At 45.0% G+C, this 18,824-nt stretch overlaps 1 protein-coding gene across 11 annotated transcripts in view; it reads right to left on the minus strand.

The window, feature by feature from the left end:
* Positions 1 to 18,824, minus strand: part of PSD3 (pleckstrin and Sec7 domain containing 3) — a 142,021-nt gene that overhangs the window by 15,776 nt on the left and 107,421 nt on the right. For 7 of the 11 annotated variants that reach the window (XR_004305693.2, XM_085530102.1, XM_085530104.1 and 4 more), the window contains one exon: positions 17,914 to 18,054. Coding sequence is in view for 10 of the 11 variants with exons in the window: in XM_085530102.1 (XP_085386228.1) it covers positions 17,914 to 18,054 (141 nt within the window). In the remaining variant the exon portion in view is untranslated. Of the gene's footprint in view, positions 1 to 14,739; positions 18,055 to 18,824 lie in introns of those variants that run through there. The other 4 variants (XM_085530105.1, XM_015849599.3, XM_032441493.2 and 1 more) reach the window with 1 other exon arrangement.

Genomic DNA, 18,824 nt, shown 5'->3' on the forward strand with positions numbered 1-18,824 from the left:
AGGATGACGGCTACTGAATATGGCAGCACCAACCTCTGCCCTCAATCCAAGCTACTGCTGTTTTTGTTTATTGTGCACAATAACAATTTTATAGAACAGTAAAACAATAACTATCTGACTGTGGGCAAAATGATCACTGTGTGCCTGTTTCTTTGTCTTCCTTTATCTGTCTGTTCCAACTATTTTGTCTGCTAATGTTTTTGCTCTGCAGCCAGACAGTGCATCCTGACTCTACTGCAAAAAGCCCAATAAAGCACTTACCTCTGAATTTCAGTTTGAGTATAAATCTTTTGAGAGCAAATGGATCCAAACAATAGTGTGAAACCATGGGGGGCTTGCATGTTGCTTAGCATAACATTACTTTGAACTGGGGTGATGACTGCAATACAAGTGACCTCTAATAAATCTGTCTGAACTTTAACAGGGGTTTTCAGAGAGGAGAGCTGTAGATATGCTTGAGGTGTTAGCCTTAATTGTGAAGTTTTCTCTGCTGACAAATTCTGAACTAAACTGAGAGCAGCACTGAAGAGTAAGACCAACATGGGATGATCCTCATAAAGGAGGTAAAGCTGCCAAAGTACTCAAGGCAGCTACAAGAGGAGAGTGACCCTGGAGTGGGAGATGGGAATTCACATCGTGTATATGCTCACAGATTCCCAGGTGAGAGAATGACTTGGTCTTTTTCTGCTTCATTTCTGCCTAGAGGACATCACTATGGGGAGAAGACAAAATATGATGCAACCAGAGCAAGTAGTGGGGGGCACAGACCACAGGCTATCGCATGTTAGAAGGGGCCCATAAGGATCATTGAGTCCAGCACCTGGCTCCTCACAGATCCACACAAAATCCAAACTGTGTTTGAAAGCAGTGTCTAAACACATCCTGAACTCCAGCACTGGGGCCGTGCCCACCACCCTCTGGCGCAGACCCTTTCCCTGACCCCCATCCATCCCTCCCCTGGCACAGCTCCATGCTGTTCCCTCGGGCCCTGTCACTGTCACACAGAGCAGAGCTCAGCGCTGCCCTCCACTCCCTATGAGGATCTGCAGCTGCCATGAGGGGTCCCCTCAGCTCCTCTGCTCTGCACTGAGCACCTTGAGGGACCTCAACATCCCCACACAATATGCCCTCAGACCCTTCCCCATCTTTGTAGCCCTCCTTTGGATGCGCTCTCACAGTTTTATGTCTGAAGTACAAAGGCTGAGCAGTATCTATCATGGAAATTTTGTTTTGCATTAGTCATTTGGAAAACCTTATCCAGTAGGTGTCACAGCTGAGACAGGCTGCATAGAGGGATTTTGACCTCTGACTGTAGGTATGGCTGTTTTGTTCTAAGGCAATCACTGATTTTTCTACATGTCTGCAATGACAGAAACCTGAAAGATCCAAACTGCCTCTCAGAGAAGACCTCTGAGATCCCAGATAGGCGCTCCACGCATGGTGAGCAGAGGCAGCTGTCTCTGCCCTTGTAGAGAAAGCAAATAGTACAAAATCCACAGCCCAGTAAAAGAGAGGTATGGCACAGGAAAAGGTGTTTACTGGGAAGCCTTCACATGGAAAGATGGGAACAAAGGATGCCAAACTTCAGCTAGACAATGCTATAGCTAATACAAGCAGCCAAACAAATGCAGTGTTTTCTCACACCCATCACAACCTGACCAGAAACAACAGCAAGAATCAACTATGGCAGCTTTTCATCATTCAAAGAAGAACAGGCCAAGTGCTGCAGAAACATATAGGAACTCTTGGTATATGTGCTGAGGAAATGTGGAATTAAAAACGGCACTGCAATGGAAGGACCTGAATGGATAAATGGGGATGGTCCCTAAGCAAAACCAGGATGCTAAGGCATGGGATGGCAATCTTGAAAAGCTTACTGCAGAGAGCTGGGTTAGGGTTTGCAGGATTTCTTCATTTTTTCTGTTGTTTAAAGTTGGATTTTTTTGTTTGTTTGTTGTTTTTTGTGGGTTTTTTTTTTTTTTAGGTTTGACACCCCAGCAAATTTGCATTTCATGGCCTGCAGAGCTCAGCTCTCAGCTGGTGAAAGCTGAAGACATGGTCTCTGCCTTTAGAACCCACACCACTTATCCCTTACCTTAACCTTGCCAGAGCCAGGGTCAGTTGCTATCCCTGTGGTTTTGGCAGCCAGATTTTTTTCAAGTCTGACTCCTAGAAGCTTGAATTGAGTCAAATGGATATTTAAACCCCTCAAATTCACAGAAACAGCCTTGGTGAGTCAGAAGGAAAGGACTGCTCCTTTGATTGATCACATCTGTGACTCAAAGCCAAGTATGCATTCAAACAAGTTAAACCATCTCCAGGGCTCATAAAACATTGTGCCAGGCCTTTTGTGCTTTCCATTAAAGCCATGCCAGTCTCCAAAAGCCTTGCGGTTTGCAAATCATGGGGATTAATATTTATTACTGTTGAATGTGGTCAAGGCCCCTGCCCTGGAGAGTTTGCACTTAAACAGTACAAGAAGAACTGGCACATGCACTCAGCCTTAGCCTCTGTCTGCTCTCAGCGAAGGTAGGGGTGAAGTCTTTCTGGCTCCCAGGCACACATCAGATCAGGCTGGGGTGGGCTGGATTCCTGGGCACCTTCTGAACCAAGGGTGGTCAAGCCCCAAACTGCATGATTGCCATATGTCCCCTGGAGGACATCTGCATCTCCTAATGCTTGGCAAGGAGGCCCTGTCAGTCAGACTACACTCTGAGCTAAACATGAAGAGGCATCTGATGAATCATGAGCACAGCAAGAGCCCAGAGGGCTGTAAAATACCTCTAGGGACTTGTTTGTGCCAGATCTCTTAGCAAGTTCAAGAGGAATTAGCTAAAGATGTGAATCAAATTGCTGTGGGGAACGTGTTCAGACTTTAAGAGACTCTTGCAGGATTGAGCATGCAGCACTCCGGAAGCCAGACTGCATGGGGGTCATCTGAATCAGAGTGCCAATGTGTTTGATGCAGTACATCCCATGCATTTTATAGCAGTTACCTCCCCTCAGATGCAGCTATGCAGCTAAGCCCTTTGTGGTGGCATCATCTGCCACGTGGAAGTGAAGGGACATGGAAGTGGAGTTACAGTGGAGCTCCACCATTGTATTCCTGAAAAGATAGAGCATCCATGTGATGCATGCTGTGGCCACAGAGGCTTCGTCAACTCATCTTTCCTTTCTGACAGTGTGCAAATAACCCTTAGGAGAAATGATAAAAGAACAAACAAAAGGTTAGTGAACATGCAGGACAATCTAAACCAAGGGATCCCACCTTGTCAGATAGAACAATATCCTGGTAGCAACGCAAACGTCCCCAGTCTACATACACAATGCTGTGGAAATGCCATGGCTGAGAGGTTCAAGCACCAGAAGGGCTGGTGTCTGAAACTCCCCAGCACTGGTGTCAGAGCCCAGGGCCCTCATGGACAGAGCAATCAGGGAGACTGAAGCTGGAGCACATTCTTTCATGTCCAGATGGGCGGCTGGAAGAAGAGTCCCATCCACCTGTAAGAATTTCCTTTTTATTGCTGTAGTCCAACGTTTCGGGTCTCTCCAGCAGTTTTACTGCACTCCTGCCGGTTTACCTGCCAGTGAGGATTATTTACCATGAGCAGCTGCTGCTCTGGGTTCACTGATCTTCTCAGCTCCCAACATCAGAGGTTCAAGATTCAAAACAGAGCCAATGAGGGATGGTCAGAAAACTAGCCTAAAGAGGAATTGGGAGGGAGAAAAAAAAAAAGAAAGAAAGGAAAAAAAGCAGCAAATGAAAACAAGGCTCTCTGAGGTTTCACTGTACCGGGTCCCCACCACCTGCCTACGTTTTGCCCACACACCATTTAATCAGCGTGCCAGGGAGTCTGGCTCCCTGCCAACAGGAATGTGGATTCTGACAATTTGTCTAAAGTGCAGTCAGGAATTGCAGCTAAACAGAAAGAGCACTTCTTTCCCTGTGTTTTTGTTGTTGTTGTTTGGTTTTTTCTTTTTTTGGGGGGGTCGTTTTTTCATGTGTGTGTGTGTGGTTTTTTCGTTTCTTTTTTTCCTTTTTTTTTTTCCCCCCAGAAACAATTACAACCTCTAACTGCCGCCCACACCTCAGTTGCCTGAGAAACGCAGCGTGGGTACAGCGGCAGTAGCAGAGATTCGGGTTTTACACCATGGTTGCTATCATTGGGTAGCTGTGAGGCCCCCACAAAACCATCCCAGCAGGACTGTTTCAGCCCAGACAGGGAGAGTGCTGCCACCCCAGGCACAGCCCACTTCAAGAGCCTACCATAGCAAGCATCACTCTGCGAGAAGCCAGGGCCAGGTGTGCAATTGGTGTCTGCATCACACCACAAATTATTCTGGTTCCATCCACCCCAGCCTCAGGACTTCATGTTCCAGCAGAGTACAGCTCTGGATGGGGAGGGCAGCATGCACTGAGAGGTGGATATCACACATGCTTTTGTCTCATCAGGAATGCTTTCCACACCTGCCATCACAGCAGTGCCCCAGTCGTCACCTTATCCAATCTACCTTCAAGCACACACCTGCTCTGGTGATTGTATCCACCACAAGTTTCTAGAGACACACACATCCCTACAGGCTGTGGCTGGAATTCATCTGAAAAGACAAAGTGCTGTTCTTTAACACTGGACGTGTGGGCAGAAGGGTGAAGCTTGCTCAAACCAATTAAAAAATATTCATCTTCTCAAAGAGGTGACGTAACATCTCTACTGAGCACTTCTGAGCACAGAGTCAAAGGGTGAGGGGGATGGACAGAAGGATGATTTATGTCTGACAAAGACAGTTCCTTCAGGGGAAAAAAAAATAAAAATAAAACAAACAAACACAAACTCCACTGTTTTTTGTTTTCTTTTGAACAATCTCTGCACAGTGATGCAAGGGAAAGCTTGCTGTCTGTGAGTTTTTATTTCCCTGCTTTTCCCCACAAAGACATTCCACATCCAGCAGCCAGCACACAGACCCAGGGATGCTGCTGTCTTCCAAGCTACAAAGCACAGAAAGGAGTACTTATCTTGGCTACCTCTGAGAGTCTTCTCTGAAGGCCAGCACACAGCACCCTCTCCTGACCTCACGGCAACCCTGACAGTGTTCAGATCTCCCCTGCAAACAGTGGGGGAACACGAACTTTTTGCCAGAAGACAAAGAAAGGTGTTAGGCAACCTTCATAGGTGGCTGCTCCTTTCTTATTAATGGATTGCTTTTTCCAAGTGGTAGATGGATCTGTATGCAGTTCACTTGCCTCCCATGCTATTTCTTTACACTCTTGCTCAGTTTTCTCCTTGCTTTAGGCTTTCAAACCATTCCTTGTTGCTCTCCCCTGCTGCAAATCCTGACATTTTTTTCCACAGAGCTTCCTATCCTTGATGCTATATTCTGCAGTCTTCTGCAGTTTTCTAGCCATCTGTACATTTCACCTACATTTCAAGACCGCACAGATAAAGACCCACCAATGCCTTCACATGTGCAGACAAGTAGTGTTTGTTCTTAGAGAAAACACGATGCTTCTGCACTATAGAAGTCTGTCCCCGAGATTTTAAACTCACAGACCTTGATTTCTCAAAACGTCCTTTTACTGTCATTTTTGCATTCTCAGTATTAATCCTCTTTTACCTTGTGGCCCCTGGCAGAGCTCCTGCACAATTCAAATAGTTTCAAATATTCTTACATCTTTTTAATTGCCTGAGTCATTAAACTTGTAGTGGCTGGACCAAGTTTACACTAGGTGGAACCTGTCCTGGAGCCTTTCTCCCCTTTCAACTTATTTCAGGAACCAACTCAAACCACTACTAAGAAACTGGTCAAGCTATTAAATAAGGAACATACCAATTACCCAATAAACATAAAACTCTCACTTGTCTACAATTATACTATTTTCTCCACTATTATACAATTACAGAGCTGTTAACCAGTACTTCTACATGCTACGCGTTGCACAGAGCTACCATTCAGTTACAAATCCACCACCTTTCCCTCTCTGCATGACCTGTAACCAGGGTGCAAACCTATCCTTCTGCAACCCACCCCCACGCCAATTTTTTCAGACACAGACCTGATGGAAAGTCAATGAGTTGTCACACAGGAATTGCCTCTAACTTGGGTCTGTAAATCAGCAGCACCACTGTTCATAGGCACAGGCACTCCTCCCTCCAGAATATTCCCCCATCCTTCGTTCTTCACCTGATTTTCTATCTTACTCATCACCATTTCTGTTTCTAGAACATTTTTGCCTCTTTTTCATCCCTTCCTTTCTCTGCTTCAGGTGCTCTGTAAGACTGATATTACTTGCCCATGACTGGCCCAGTTCTGCTACATCCGTGTATGTTTTTTCTGAAGTTCCTACTGGGATAATGTCAGCTTCATACAGTACTGCTGATAGACTGCTTTGAGCATAGGGGACCCTACAGTTTTCCACTGTTTACCTTAGATCTTCTCTAAGAAGAATTGGTGTGCTTCAGATAATCAACAAAAGAAAGATTCACATCATTTATGTGCCTTATCCACCCAAAAATTAGCTGTGGAATGGTGACCAGAAGAGAGATCCTGTAACAAATATGATCATGAAAGCAATCCCAGAGTGGTGGCAATCTGTGGTGTAGTAAGTAGTTCATCTCTTCTAGCATGGCCCAATTTTGGGGAGAAATGATTAGTATGGTGGGTGGTGTAATTTCTTCTGAAAAACATCTGTTTAGCAGCAGCAAACATAGAAAGACAGAGCAGGAAAATCTGATGACATAACAGATGAAAACCTGGGTCATCACCATATCATTCTCTTCATAATGCTCCAGGCTCTTAAAAGCCTCCAGGTATTTTTGCCCTTGTCTTGTCATTTAGGAGGCCATGACAGCATATCGGTACTTTGCTATCTATCTTAAGAACTCTTCCAATTTCAAATCTAGAGATATCCATGACAACTTTAGAACTATTTGTGCTTTACTCTGGGTTGAAGTCACTCTCTCATGCTAGATTATTTATAAATAGCAAAAGACTTCTGCCGACTGTGGAGGTTTTAGCTGTATATATAACCTTCTGGGTTCACTTGATAGTTTTATTACTTGGAAATGTAAACTGAAAATGGACAATGAAGAATAAAGAGAATGTGCTCAGAGTTGACTTAGTCAGATGAGAAGACAAAACAGGAAAAGATGTAGTGATCAGCACTGACATTACCTTTTACAAACAATTAAACATTCATTTGGACATTAGAGAAGGCATTAAATACACCTTCCTAAGTATAACACCCACTCCTCTTCACCATCAATTTGTTAGAAGAAATACTAACCCATGAACATGTATTAGGTCCAGAAACTCACAGAGTTTTGATGTAACCAGGATGGGAAATACAGGAATAGCAAAGAAAAAGTCTGACATCCCATAGCATACTGTGGAAAGATAGCATAACTACCTCAAGTCTTGCTATTCATCTAAGGCAATATTCCAAGTTTCTAGGAGAAAAAAACACACACACACAAATAAATAACCATCTCAAAAATAGTCATTCAGAGAGATCTTGGTAAGAAAAAAATACCTTTCTTACCAGTTTCCAAACAAAACCTCACAGCCCCGCTGTGAAGGTTCTCTGTGCCCAGTCAGTGATTGAAGGTATCCTGTTACACGTTCAGTAGCTTCCTCTGCTCCCACAATGAGCCACATCCAGTGCAAGAACAGCAAACACAAAATCATTTGTTTTCTGTGCAATGTACAGTCTCCTTCCCTTCACTCTGGTGAACCCACTCCCAACTGTATTTCTGTGCTCTTTTTCTTTAGCATCCTGCTTTTCTGTCTGTCATGGGTCTTTGTTTCCTTCCATTCACTAGGCCATCAGCAATTTCCAACCCTGCTCTCAAGCAAAGTGTTCTGCAAAATGGCTGAAGTCATTTTTGATCTGGTGATCACTGCAGCCTCCCTCTACCCATCCATCTGCTTACAAACCCATTTTTAATCACTTTCTTTTCTTCCTGATGTCTTTTCACAGCTAAGTGGAGGTAACTTCATGGCTTACACATTCTATAACAGCCCACAGGTAAGGCCACCTCTTGCAGAGATACAAGGAGAGATGCTTGAGCTGTGCTCACTTAGGACTAGCGTGCATGTACTACTGCTGGCCCCAACCACGTGTCTCCTCAAGATTCTTATGATAGGGAATGTTTGCTGTACATCTGTGTAGCGCCACAGTGCATTCTGCCATGCCAGTGGTATGCTGGTCCAGACTGTGCTTCTGTAAGGTACACAGTACACACACCCTCCAGCTCCTGAAACTTGGGAGTCTGCTGACTGCCAGAGGCAAACAGGGTGCTCCAGGGAACGGCTGTACCAGCTGGTGGATGCACATTTTCCCTGGGCATGTCCGCCCAGCTAGGGGTTGCTAAGAGCCCCCATTACCACCTTCATGTACCTACGCATACAAAGCAAAGGTAAGGGCTCCAAAAGAAACTATTCAACTGCAGAAGATGAAATACATTTGGTTTATTTCTTTCTAAAGTTTGTACATATACATATATCATTATACATATGTGAGATCCTTCACTAGGGTTGCTTGAGTTCAATTACATAAAAATTATTGGGAAGCTTGCAGGCTCTCTGTTGCCCGTAAGCAACACTTATTCCAGATTATAAAAACACAGAGGAACAGAGTAATAGTCAGGAACATGGACACAAGAGAGAATTCTACTTTATATCTCACAGTTTCAATACATCAAAGGCAAATTATTTGTCTGTATACCGTAGGCTTACTTTATCAGCAATGATAAAATAGAGGAAAATATTTATATACAGTCACCTCAAGTGAAAAATAAAGCAATGTAAACTTAAATTCCAAAATATTATTTTAAATGATATAACAATATCCCCAGAAGTCCTTCTTCCACAGAGAAGAGGACTGATTAAGTGCCTTCATTTATCAGGAAATGATCATTCTAGTACCAGTTACATGAAGCAGAATAAGGGAGGGCATCCTGTGGTACCTGTAGAAAAGAGCAACAACTCTGCTTCAGGAAACCATCTCTGTATAAGCAATACATGTTTGAGTCCTTGTGGACATCAGCAGCACGTGGAAATGTCTCCCATGAACCAGGATTTAAGTCAGCACAGCTCTGACTCTGACCACCAAGGAGGAATGTGCTTTTCTGGCAATGAACGCACCCAGGGACAGGAAGGAGTGCCCTGGTGGTAAGACAGCCTCAAACCGGACCACACCAAGAGTCAGAGCAGCAAAATTTCACACTGCTGGAAAAGATAGCGATTACCTCAATGCTGCCTCAGAGCAGAGCCAAGAAGTACCACAGAGCAGTGAGACCGGGACTGCGTCTCCAGTGTGTCGCATGAAGAACACTCCATTGAGTCAGTGATGAGAGTAAACTGAGTTGAACAGTATTAGAAAGAAGGTTCCTACACTTGGCAAAAGGGACAGGAAGCCACCAAGAGGAAAGATCTTGCAAGGACTGCTGTTAGGCCCAGTAAAGTTAGGTCTGCACAAAAGAGATCCACCATGTGCGTGTATGCACGTGTAAGACAGTCTTTGCACTACTGCTGCCAAGGGTTACTGTTCCCATCGGGGTACTATTCAACAGTAACTGTTAGTTAGATGCTTTTTCTGAACTGCATCATCTCTCTGCATCACCAAGAGAAGCAAGTAACCCGAGGGAGTGTATGGTGCCTGAAAAGGATTACAACTGATCCAAAGGAAGATGATGAGGATGTCCCTCTTAATTTCACCCTCCGCTGCAGTCAACTTGCATCTCAGTCTTGCAAGACACTAACACTCTGACCATGGTCCAGTGAAGCATACAGACATAACTTCACAAAGGCTGCTCAAATACTTTTAGCTAACAGCATGATAAGAGTTCTATGACTTCAGGTAAGAATCCCACCCTCTGGCTCTGCTCCTTCTTTCCTAGGATAATGCAGATAGTCCTAGTGTTGCACTAGCTAGAGCAAATGGGAAAATCCACTGGACTTCCTTATGCCTTTACTTAGCCCAGCAACTTCTTAACAACTTCCTTAAATATCACAAGGGAAACCTTTGGGAGTCAAGCAAGAAGCCTTACAGTGATATTTTAATCCTGTTGCTCTTCTTCTCCCCACTGACGAAAAAAACATTCCTCTTGAAATCTGTACAGTCGCAGAAAGAAACCCTCACTACTGCTGTATGACTCTGTCTGAAGGAGACATCACAGGCACCTGTCCTGCTTGGACATGATTTTGGACATGAGGCCCTTTTGCTGAATTTTCACAGAGTGAGGTCAACAACTTCAGAAGTAAAGCTGTATATTTGATCTTCAGAGTGTGATTTTCAGAAGTAGATACATATGCTAACAGAAATGGGGAGATAACCCAGTGTTGTGCTAGCAGAAAATAGAACCCAGTGATCCTTGCTTAGACTCTCAGATATATGCCTTTGCTTTCAGCTACACACAGCCCCTGGTGGGCAACACAATGGAGACCAAGGCACGGCTCAAGGGATAGCCTAACTCTGCAAAAGCTCTGATGACTCTTTAACTTATTTTGAGAACAATTAGAACAAGCATCCTAACAAAGTTGGTAGCTTCTTAAGTGCTTTGACCAAAATAAGCCTCAGAAAAGAACAGCAGGCTCTGGAGTGTTGAGTCATAGAAGCCATACTATACCTATGGAACACAAACACACATCTATAGGCATCACTTAAGCACATTCACCACGTACTGTAAGCCTCAGATTGTACCTCACACAGAGAGTATTGATTTTAAAGTTTTCAAACTGCCAGAAAACTTTGTTCTTTTATCCATGTTATAACCCTAGCCTCAAGTAAGAGGATAGTTGTCACGAATATGTACACATTAAAAAAACAAAAATAAAATAAAATCCACCACTGTTCTCATCCTACAGTTTTTCTGAACTTGACAGCACTGAGCACCAAGTATTCCTAAGTGTGTAGGTGACTTAAGACTATCACTGTCAATAGCACGAGCCTTGTGAAGCAGCACAGACAGGGAACTGCAGATCACCGTTTTCCCAGCAAGAGGCTCTGGGAAGACAAAGGACTTTGTATCCAACATGTCTCCATAGCAGTTGGCTAGCTGCTAAGTGGTTAAACAAGGATATTCACATTGCCCAAGGCAAAGATGAAACCCTGTCTGCTTGAGCAAAATGCATCTTGCTATGCTGGTCTAGTATAGGTGAATTACAGACAGGACCACTGCTGCAGAGAGGCTGCTAGTTGCAAAGGTTTATGTCAGAGAAAACCCATGTTCTTGTAATATGAGGCATTTCTAAAACATGCATTGCCAAGAAACGTACTTTTTCCTCAGGCCAAATACACCTTATGCATGCACTCCAGATGATTCCTGGCACAGCTTTAACAGCAGATGCCATGGTAGGTCCCTTACTGTTTAACAATTTATAACTTTTACAGAATACTTCATTACTCAAAGGGAATGACAGAAGCACTTTGTGCTGGCCTACATTTGCTCCTTTTGACCACAGCAGCAAAGTCAGGTCAACAGTACAGCCTCTGGGAAAGCTGTAGTTTGGGCTTGTTAAGGAAAGTGATCTAATAAATAATTAACATAAAGCTTCAATGCAGCTAACAAAACAAATGAGGAAGGTACCTACGTGCAGGCAGGGCTGAGCTGGCCTCCTTTCACTGTTGAGCTGGATGCTGCCAACAGGAGAGCTGACCTTCACAGAGGGCTTCCAGACACATCTCTCCAGGGCAAGAGACACATCTCTCCTCCTAACTCTCATTTAAATTAGCCTCTTCCCAATGAAGCAGTGACACTCCAGTATGAGGCTGCTGCAGTCACAAGGGAGAGATGCAGCCCATGACAGAAACCAAGGGCGGTTTCCCAAGCAGTACAGTTTATGTGGAAAGGGAAGCCAGCATTTCTAATTTCCCCCGGCACTGAGGGCAGGATGGCACTGGTTTTCTGAATGTCTTCAGTAACATCAGCCATGTGGGAAATGGTCCCGTGCAGTGGTCTGTAGCTTGAGGAATACAGTTTCTCTGGAGGCGGACAAGCCTCTTCTTCCTGGAGCAAATGCTCAGAAACCCCAGGTGGAGCAGTTCACTAAGCCATACCTATGCTGCTGGGAGAGCTCAGCAAGGAGAAGCGAAGGCAAACTGCACAAATATATGCTATAAATAACACTCTCTATAAGCTAGAGATCACTTATTTCAAAGACATTTCTGACACAGCTTTTTCAGCTTGCCCTTCCTGGCAGCCTGGGCAGCTGACACCAGAAGCACATGCTGAGGAGCTTCAATCATGCTCTGGCAACACTGGTGAAGTGTGGACTTCAGAACTGCCCTTTCAGAGCAGATGTGGCACCCCAGAGTTTCTGGAGATCCACACTGAGTAAAGCTTCAACAAGCAGCCATCTAGAAAATTGCTGCAGATAAGGTGTCTATACTGCCTTTGCCTCTGCAAAGGTGGTATTTCTGGGCATTCTCTCTCTGTGCTTGGGGACACAGATCGAAAATGGTGTCTTTTTTTTCTTTCTTTTTTTCCCCACACAGCTCCCTGAAATTTATGACCTGGAATTTGGGAAAGTCCCCAAATCCATGCAGAAGAGCATGTCAAAGTTTCCACCCAGAAGGCTGCCTCTGCCTCTGAGATTTGTAGAGAGGTGACTAGGAACATCACAAGTGTCTGGTCTCAGTGTGGGAGGGGGACCTTGTATCCATGCAGCACAACACAAGAGGAATACAGGAGCCTGAAACTCTTGTCTCGCACCTTCCAGCTATAAATGTAGCTGGGAATACAGGCTACAAATGAGCAGAATGGGAAAACTGCTCAAAGGGTTATCTATTCAATGCAGCACTGCTTCAGAGCAGGTTTTCTCCAGGCAAGATGGGACAGTCAAATTTTCCACATTTCTGCAAGCATGGAAGGAAAGAGACCTGTTACACAGAAGCAGCTGAGGTGCTAAGATGACAGACAGAAGCAGCTTGACAGAAAGGAGGAGGAGCTGTCAGACTAACTGTGATAAGGCCAAAATTGATTTAGGGTTGGAGAATGTAGACACTGTAAGCTACAAGCCGTCTGCAGAAAAAAGCCATCTCCACTTTCAAGAAGCACACCACAGTGCAATTGCTCCAGAAAGGCAATGATAACCATGCTGCAACTGACTTTCTCCACTGCCACAGACACCTACTCACCAAAGCAACTGCTATCATCAACTGGGAGCCCAGTCCCATTGGAGTGAGCCAAAAGCTTGGCTGCTTCAAGCTGGATGGACAACCAGCCTCAATACAAGAATGCACCAGTGCAATCCAGGTCATGAAGAGTCTCTGGAGGCCAGTTAGCTCAAACTCCTGCTCAAAGCGGTGCTCTGCTGCACACTGCGCTCAAGAAGAGCCCCTAAACTTGGACAGGCAGCATCCTGGGAGTGGGCAGAATCAAGGAGAAAGCACTTAAGGGATGAGCTGTTACAGCCCTTAGAAAGCTTCTGGTAACCATTTACAAGTGGCTGGCTATAGATGAAAAAGTGTCTGAGTTGGCGTCACAGCTGAACAGTGTTCCCCCACAGCTCTGCTACATTAATCACCCTGCTGGCTGACTATCTCTCTACATCAATTAAAGACACAACATAAATACCGGATTAAAAAGCTGCAGTCATGTTCACTGGTCCATGCGTGATTTATCTGCAAGACGCATACAAACACAGCCGGCCCAGAGATTTCCTTTCACAGCACTGCCGACAAAAATCTCAGCATCCTCCTGCCTTACAAAGGAGAGGGCGATTTTAGCTTTGGGAGAGTATCTTGCCTCCGGTTGCAGGAGAGGAGGGAGAAGCACAAAGATGCCTTCCCTCCCTCCCCTCTCTGCTGTCATGTCCAGGCCCAGTCCAAACCTTCCTGCTGCTCCTCCGTCAGCCAGGAGAGGAGCCCACATAAGTGAGCAGCCAGCAGTGCTTCAGGGAATGATGCTGGCCCAATCCTGCTCCCTTCTCCACATCCCCCTCTCAAGACGTGGGCAGAGGCTTTGCCTGAGCGACGGTTTCCAGGCGGCACGCTGCAGCAAGGAAGAACGATGCCTCCCTGGATGCACCAACGCAAAGGCTGCCTTGGGGGCTGCTCACTCACACACACGCTTGTGGTGGTCTGTCAGTTGCAGCTGAAGGAGCTGGTGCTGCAGTGTCTTAACACTGAGCATCTAGACACAGCTCCACCTGTGCTGAACAGGGCACAAAACAGGCCCCATGTAACTCCAGCTCATAATGAGCATCATCAGAAAGCCATACTGAGATCAGATGCATGGTGGGGGCAGCCAGGCATGCAGGGGCCCCAGGGGAAGGCTGGAACTCAGCAGAACACTCTTAGATATTACAATGGGAGCTCCTGAGTCACTGAGGTCAAACATTCAGCAAAAAGAGGCAGGGCACTGATACCATGCAAAGCCATCCAGCCAGACTTCCCGTGGTACCACCCAACAACACACACCACTGATGCCCCCTGAGAGTCTGTGTCCATCCTTTACAATAGCATTGGGGGAGAGGGGAGGGGGAGGAGGGGGAAATAGCAAGCAACTGAGTACTGCTTAGTAGATGATCCTGTTCCTAAGGGAGTCCAGGAGGCTTAGGCTTACATGACAGCATCTCCTTTTTCTCTTGGCCTCTGAAATGTGCATTTTCACTTGGGTGCCTGGGATGCCTCGAATTTGTAAAGCAATGGAGCAAAATGACATTAATTAAAACTCAAGCAGAACCTGACAGATTCTCAGCAAACTAATCTGCACGCCTCAACAATCTCACCAAGAGTGCTCCAAGCTCAACAAATGTTTAATCACTAAAAAATACAGTGAAAATCTGCATTTGCTAAGCACAGATGAGACTTAAAGCTTACACCCTAACCCACTTGCAAGTATACCTGGAAATGGAGACTAAATAATAAAAACTGAAAAAAAAATCATTTCTGCAGTTCACTTTTTGTCTTTCCTATTGCTTCAAATCATCTCCTCTGCAACGACTTTGAAAAGGAATTAACCAGTTTCTCTGTCAAAGCTGGGAAATGCATTTTACAGGAATCATTTCTTTTTGAGCTCAGCAATTTAATCGCAGCCTACAGCAGCCAACATCTTAAAAGCTCAGGGAAAAAAAAAAAAAAAAAAAAAAAAAGAAGTTAAAATGTCGCCTCTTCACCTTTTAAAGCTATGCACTCTGTATTCACAAGAGGTTTGCTGTGCATATTCCAGGCTGTGTTTGAAAAGCTCACCCAGACAACCCCATTGTGAAAGTCAAGCAGGGCCCATTTACAAACCTGTGCCTTTTTTCTATTTCTGTTGCATGCTTTCTATGAAATGCCACTATCTACAGCTGGGCAAGTTTTCTTCTCAAATAAGCATTCAGCATCTCCCATATGTCTTTTTTCCCTTCTCAGCATTACCTCCCTCTCTACTGTTTGTTTTAAACCACCAGAGTATGACAAACAGCTGCAGGGATCTCCTCCTGGCTTTGATCCTCCACCCCCCCCCCCATCCACCATGAGCTGTTCACCTACCAGATACAATACATACAAACAATCCTCTCCAATACGCATTGTCACACAGTGAATCTCCCAGTGCAGCACGCTGCACTCTGTTCCTCCGTCTCCAGTTTTCAGTTTTCCCCTTTCTTCAGCAAGAGAACTAAAAACATGCTCTACCATAAACATACATAACTTCTACAGCCATAGCACTAAACAAGCGCTGACAGTTTCTATTCAGGACTGCAGTTTTTACAGACATTGCCAGGGTTAGACACTGACCTCCTGACTCCTTGCATGGAGCAACCACACTCAGTGGCAAATGCCAAATGTGCACATCACACATGTGTCTTGCAAATGCATCATCACACATGGAATCGGTCCCATCTGGTTTCGCTGCCAGGCTGCAACTGCAGGGATTGATGTGCTTCAGCACCAGGAGGTGTTGAAGCATCTAAGGGCATGTCATCTCAGTTACAGCCAATAGTGAGCACACTAGGAAAGCACAGTGGTACTCACTCAGGGAGGGAAGTCAAGTGGCACCTGTTAAGGTCCTTCAGTCTTTAATTGTTCCCTTTTCTGTCCATGGAACCAGCAGTTCAATAAGTTAGTCTAATTGACTTGGACACTTTGGGAAGTCTGGCAGAATGCACATCCAATCAGATGGTAATTTTTCTTGATGTGTGACCCTACATTATTTGGGCTGAAAATAACAGCACATTTCTAAACAGTCCTTGCATTGATCTTGACGTTTCTCTATACATTAAGAATTACATCCATCAGGACGGCTGCCCTGTGCCAGGCATAGCAAAAACACCAGCGATCAACATTTCTCAGCTGGCCTCAAACTCACCTCTCAGGATGGTTTGTGGAAAGGGCCAGAATGGTTATACTATTCTGTACATGGAAAGGGTGAGGCAAAGAGGGAAAGACTTGTCTGAGCTCACCCAGCAAGACAGTGTCAAATCAGACATTAAAACCCACAGAGTACAGTACCAGGCAAACCACTGATCTTGCTTCCATAAGGCAACAGAGGCTGGGAAGCAGACAAGTGATTTTTGAATCATTTCTGTACTCAAGGCTGCCAAATACTGCAAGGATCTGTGGGCCAAACAGTTTTGAAGCATGGAAAGCTCTACCTGTGGTGGCCTCTCCCCAGCCTCTACTTCCTTCTGAAAGCCTGAAACAGGATGTGCTGGAACTGCAAGGTGAGCTGGCAACTGGCAGGTGAAGGGTAAGATCTGTCAGTCACGCTGCCTTGTGCCAGCCTCCAGCACAGAGTAGGCAGGACAGCATCAAACCCTGGCCCTGTGTGAGAACAGGTCTATGCCATTCTCCAGTTGGCCCCAGCCTCTCTGACCTGTATATCAGCTAAAACAGAAAAATCAACTGCTGAGGAAAACCCTTTCCTGAAGAGAAAGGGCAAAGTACTCTGTCACTGTCAGAGATATTGCATACATCCACACGTACCAACAAGGAAACTCCTGGAAAGTGGAGCATCAGGAGACAATGTATCATAAGGCTCTATATAGCAGCTAAGTGAGAGTGTATAGTTAAAAACTACACAGAGGCCCTTTGTCTTTAGAACACACTGCTAATGGTTGACATCTACAGTAGCCACCACCACAACACAGTGGTTCATTCCAACTTGGTAATTTCTCATCTCCCTGAACACAGAGACAGCACAGGTTTCGACATCCCTCAGCCTGCTAACTCAGAAGAAGACTTTTTGCTTGGAAAGAAGCAAACAAATGATTCCAATGCTGTCATCCCAGCATTGTCAGAGATTTCCAGGTTGCAGTCCTTTGCATTCATGGGTCCAGAGTCAATTCAATAACAATAAGCAACAGTGGCTATTTACCACAGCACCCATTGCTAATTACCAGTACCAACATGCTCTGCCCTGTCAGGAAACCACTGTTCCCAGTATCCTAGACTCTATCCAGCCCTCTGCAGCTGCCTGTTTGTACAAATTTCTCACAGCTACAGCTCATATTCGCAAAGCTGCAGCATTTGTCCAGTTATTTTTCCCACCCACCACGTAAATAAAGTGACAAGTGACTTGAGAGATGAAAGCCACGTGCCGATGGGAGGAGATAAATGGGGAAGAGACAGAATATACGTCACAGCGCTCTACCCTTCCCCCAGCTCCTTTAGTAACAGAACACAAAAAAGTCCCGATGCTTCAATTGCTAAATGATAAATTAACAGAGCAAAGCAAAGCAGGAGCAAAGACATCTCCCACAATCTGCACAGAAACAGCAAAATATACAATAGAAAATGTCACTAACACCCCATTCAGGCAGATGCACTTATTTTTATGTATGACAGGTTATTAAATGGAAAAAATTTGACCACCGGTACTTTGCTGCATGGCTGTTCCCCTAGTTGTCATTTCCACCCTAAGTGACCTTCTGCTTAATGCTGGGTGTTTCTGGCCTGTAGTCCTTCCTCTCTGAGACACTGCGTTTCACCTTGGCACTAACTGGAGACTCCTGATTGAGCGATGTACTCGAGTGGGATTTCTTCAGTCCTGACGCATCATTCTCTCCTCCGCTCAGCAGCTCCTTCACCCCTTCTTTCAGGAGGCCAATGTAAATCTCATAGCGATTTTTCTGGGAAATGAAAAGAAAGGGCTGAATCAGTGTATGACAAATTCTGAAGAAACATTTGAAAGACCAACTAGGTAACATAATAGTTTCAAGTTTAAAGTGATGTTGAAAGTAAGGAGTCTAATATGGATACGAACAATGGTGGCTAATGTAAATTGCACTGCGCAAAAAGGATTTCGGTCAGGCTGTGCACAAGGAAATGCTGTGCAATTTAAAACACTCAGTTCTGCAGCATACAAATCCCAGCGGTCTGATGAATGGTGGCTCTCGGCTAGCTAGAATGTATGGTTATTTCTGAGTAACAACACCAAGAAGGAGCTTTCTGACCTTAGCCGCGCTGAGTCACCCCATATATATCAAGACATTGTGTGCTCAAAAAAAAAACACATGGATACAATGTGTGGCAAAATGAACTAAGGGACAAGAAAAATCCCCATGGCTACAACTGTCCCTTGCAACCCTCCATTCCCATCAGTAGGTCCTGTTTTTCTGGCTGTAGCCCAAGGCGCAGAAACCAAAGTCAGGCCCATCTAAGTTCAGACTCTATGGGCTTAGTCACCTTTGAGACTTTGAGAAGAAGGACTAGATGAGGGAGCAGCAGAACATACTCCCCTGACAAGACAACATTATGAACAACAAAGGCTGCTTTTTGCCTAAACATTTCTATTTTTGGTATGGGAGAAGTTCACTTTACCATGAACCATTCCTGCTAGCTCTGGATTCTCATTTGAAGTGAAGTTTCCCCTTCCAATGGGAAGCTTTTGTTCTGTTGT

The sequence above is a fragment of the Coturnix japonica genome, chromosome Z, assembly GCF_054131305.1.
Source record: "Coturnix japonica strain WE chromosome Z, WE-NBRP24, whole genome shotgun sequence".
NCBI classification, from domain to species: domain Eukaryota; kingdom Metazoa; phylum Chordata; class Aves; order Galliformes; family Phasianidae; genus Coturnix; species Coturnix japonica.